This window comes from Arachis hypogaea, chromosome 17 (genome assembly GCF_003086295.3).
Source record: "Arachis hypogaea cultivar Tifrunner chromosome 17, arahy.Tifrunner.gnm2.J5K5, whole genome shotgun sequence".
Lineage (NCBI taxonomy): Eukaryota > Viridiplantae > Streptophyta > Magnoliopsida > Fabales > Fabaceae > Arachis > Arachis hypogaea.
Window position 1 is genome coordinate 31,859,321 of NC_092052.1, and position 3,733 is coordinate 31,863,053.

The 3,733-nt window shown below is 32.9% G+C and overlaps 1 protein-coding gene across 1 annotated transcript; it reads right to left on the reverse strand.

Annotated features, from left to right (window-relative positions):
* Nucleotides 1-321: 321 nt before the first annotated feature.
* Nucleotides 322-3,357, reverse strand: LOC112767101 (UNC93-like protein 1). Its single transcript, XM_025812979.2, has 4 exons — nucleotides 2,839-3,357; nucleotides 2,055-2,278; nucleotides 1,388-1,923; nucleotides 322-824 (listed from the first exon to the last, which is right to left on the reverse strand). Exons 1-4 carry the CDS (start codon nucleotides 3,242-3,244, stop codon nucleotides 620-622), a joined length of 1,371 nt encoding a protein of 456 aa, XP_025668764.1. The 5' UTR covers nucleotides 3,245-3,357; the 3' UTR covers nucleotides 322-619.
* Between the last annotated feature and the right edge of the window lie 376 nt (nucleotides 3,358-3,733).

Consider the following 3,733-nt stretch of genomic DNA (forward strand, 5'->3'; position numbering starts at 1 on the left):
TTTATATAAATAATTAATTTGATAATTTATATTTTTGTGTGCATGTAAATATGTTAAGAAAGTGATAATTAACATTTTTTTGTTTTAAAATAATTGTTGATTTAACTTTTTTTTGATAAATTAAAAATAAATATATTTATATTTATTTTACATCTAAACATATTAATTTTTTAATGTATAAACAAATCAAAACTATGGAAGTTATTTTGAAACTTTGAAAGTAATAAATTTGAGAAGTGCATACTTCTATAGGAGAAGATAATAATAAAAAGAAAGCAAGTACAACGGAAAATTGACTCAATGTTTCTTCATGAAATAAGGAAAAGAAAACAATAACAAATATTTTATTTATGCACCAAGAAAAAGTTCTCAAGCACCAAGTTTAAGGCTATATTTTGTTGTGCATGCTGAAGTGTGATGTCTAATAAATACAACTCAGGTTATAGTTAGGTGTATATAAACCTATATCACTCTGTAACAAACTGACTAGTTTCTTTTCTCACTAGTCTCTATCATTTACACAAATGAGTTCCACTTCCATATACACTGAGATAAACATTTTCAATTTCATAAAAGCAATCAACTAGCTAGATCAAATAGCCATAAGAACAAGACAGATTCAACTAGATTCTCGGGCATTGTTATTTTCATCCTTATTGTCATCTTTCACAGCTAAGATGACAACAGTTAGAAGTAATGGATAGCTTATTGTAGTGAGAACCCAGTTCACAATCAATTGAGACATTGGAGACACCTTGTGTGTGTCAACTTGCCAAGCAACTGCAGCTCCTGCACTTTGTATTCCTTTGTAGAACCCTGTGTATCTGCATAATTTCGCCAATATCAAAATACCGCTGACAACTTAGTTGTTATAAAGATATTTAATTAGCCGTGGTATTATTATGTTACTACTGGTGGCATGTCAAGGACTAATTTGTTAGTAAATTGTTTTTTCAGGGACCTGTACATTAATTTGTTTATTGATCTTCTAGATTTGGTTTGGTAATTATTTTTAGAAAAAAAAAAGAGATATTAAAGAAGAAAGATATAAGAACAATAAACAAAACTTCTCTATCTCGAGACAAAATTTGTCCATTTTCTATTAACTTGGAAATTAAATATAGTCAAAATAAGGACAATGTTTGTGTATTTTGAGTTTAACTACTAATTTGGCATTAAGTGATCTTTATTCTTTAGGGTATTATGAGAAAATATAGTAAGTCCCAGTGACTAAAATAATAAACATTTTAACCTTTTGCTAATCACAAATTACTTATACTCCCCTAATAATTAAACTACCTATTTCTATTGATGAATCAAATACTAGTAGAGAAAGAATTCAGCAAATAACTAAATCAGAGAGTTTAGTCTTTTCTACAAAAATTACCTGCTAAGAATCTCAGAATCATCAGCAAGTGCTCCAATGACCCAATAAACCATACTTTGGAAGATGGCATCAAGCAAACCAAAACAAAAATACAATACAAAAGGACCAGCAAATCTTGACCCTGAGTCCTTAAAATCCAACTTTTCAGTCAATCCATTATTATTTGAAGAGTACTTGATCTGATTGATGAGTCCACCAATCCAAATAGCAGACCCAAGAAGAGCAACCAATGAAATTCCCACAATACCCCTCTTCCTTCTACTCTTGAAGCTGAAATCCATTATGTGTCCAATCCCAACTGACCCCAACATTTGTGCACCCCAATAGAACACATTGTTCAAACCCCTAGTCCTCAAATTGAACAATGCCCCATTGACATTGTTGAACTGGTAGGTGTAGAAGAAATTGCTTGACCATGCAGCAGGAACAATTAGAAGCATCTTCCAATTGAGGAACAACTTGAGAATCTCAAAGCATTCAGTGGACACATTTGAGTACATGATGCTGCTACACTTTGTCCCATCGTCGCGCACAACCTATATTGCATTGATATGGATACAAGTATTAGATTCAATACATAATTTGATAAATTTATCTTTACTTCAACTATTAAAACACTGAGTATGTGTTGGCAATTTTGAAGTATGGATGGATGAAAGCGTACAACCTTACTTGCAGGCAAAATAGCCAAAGACAAGAGTGTCCCCAATGACATGAAGCACATGAAGGCTATGTAGGTTCCATCATTGACAGAAGCAGCTTCACTGCGATGGTAGTTCAATATAAAAGGAATCAAGCCACCAATTACACCCCCCATGTTGAATATGCTCCAGAAAATTGATATGTAAGTCCCTTTTCTGTTTGATGGAGGGTAAGATGTCATCATAGCACCTATGTTTCATCACACACCCACAATAACTATCATATACAATATGATATGATGTGATATACACAATTTGATGAACAAATAATCACAAATTTGATGAACTCTTGACCTTTCGAATCTAGTGCTCTAATACTATGTTATGGTACTACTCATCCCAAAAGCTTTAGCTGATGGAAAAAAGTAACACTAATGATTATATTTCTAATATTCCCTAAACCTCCATTGTACACATTGTATAAATATTTCATTGGCTCTTTATACTTTTCCTATTTGAAACTAACCAAACAAGAATTTAATTTTGACGATCGTACATTCAACTAGCTAATGTCATGTTAGTCAAAATAACTAATGATTATCCAACAGAAATTCTATGACTATGTTAAACACGTTTACCAATTAACTTATTTTAAATAAAACCACGTCGTATTTACCCTTTTATCTCCAATTAGTTGTCACCCAACATTAACTGCTTTCTCCACTAAAACAAACAAATAAAAAATTAAAAATGGATAAAAAAAAAAAGATTGGGGATCAACTTAATTTAAGTTCGAAATTGGCGGTGTACCTTGTGCAGCCCAAAGAAGACCAGCACCAACACCAAGGAGTGCACCAGCAACAACCGCAAAAGATTGGTGCTTGTGATGGTTATAGTAGAGGAACGAACCCGCGTAAACAACATAGGTGGAACAACCTGCGAAGAGCGTAAGGTGAGGTCCAAGGATGTTGTAGATGCCACCGCCGAGGACGCCGAAGACAGCGAAGGCGGTGTAGAGTGCCGTTTGGGAGTTGTTGGAGGCAGTGTGGTCAACTTGGCCTCCACCACCCATCCCTGATAGTGCATTGAACATTCCAGGGCAACAGAAGCATACTACCCCAATCATCATTATCTGACCCAATGCTGAGTTGTACCTTACCATTGATGACGCTTTTGATTTTCTGCTTGATTCTTCATCAACATTGTTGAGAACCATTTTGCAGTTGAGATGAGAGGCTATGCAACACGGTTTGTGGAATTGTTTTGAGAAATCAGACGGTGATTATGATCGTGATTGGGGAATTTAAGATAAGGAAGAGTGCAAGTGTGAAGACTACTACGGGTGTAGATTCTTTGATGCTATTGCTTTTTTAATTTTGGTATAAGGTTTTGCAATTATGGGAACATTGTAATCGAACTCTTTTAAATTTTAATATTTCGAATATAAGAATTCAAATGTAATTTGAAATGAGATAGAGAGATATAGGAGAAATGAGATTCCTTCTCTTTAGGAGAATTAAAATTCCTTATTTTAAATAGCCAAAATTTCTGATTAAAATCTCTTGAATTTTGAATTTCTAAAACCATATTCAAATTTATTATTTTTTCATTAAAAATTTTAAATACTTTCTTAAATTTTTTTTTCTCCTTTACGTTTGGAATATAGAATAAGGATATATTATTAACATATAATACTTATATTTGT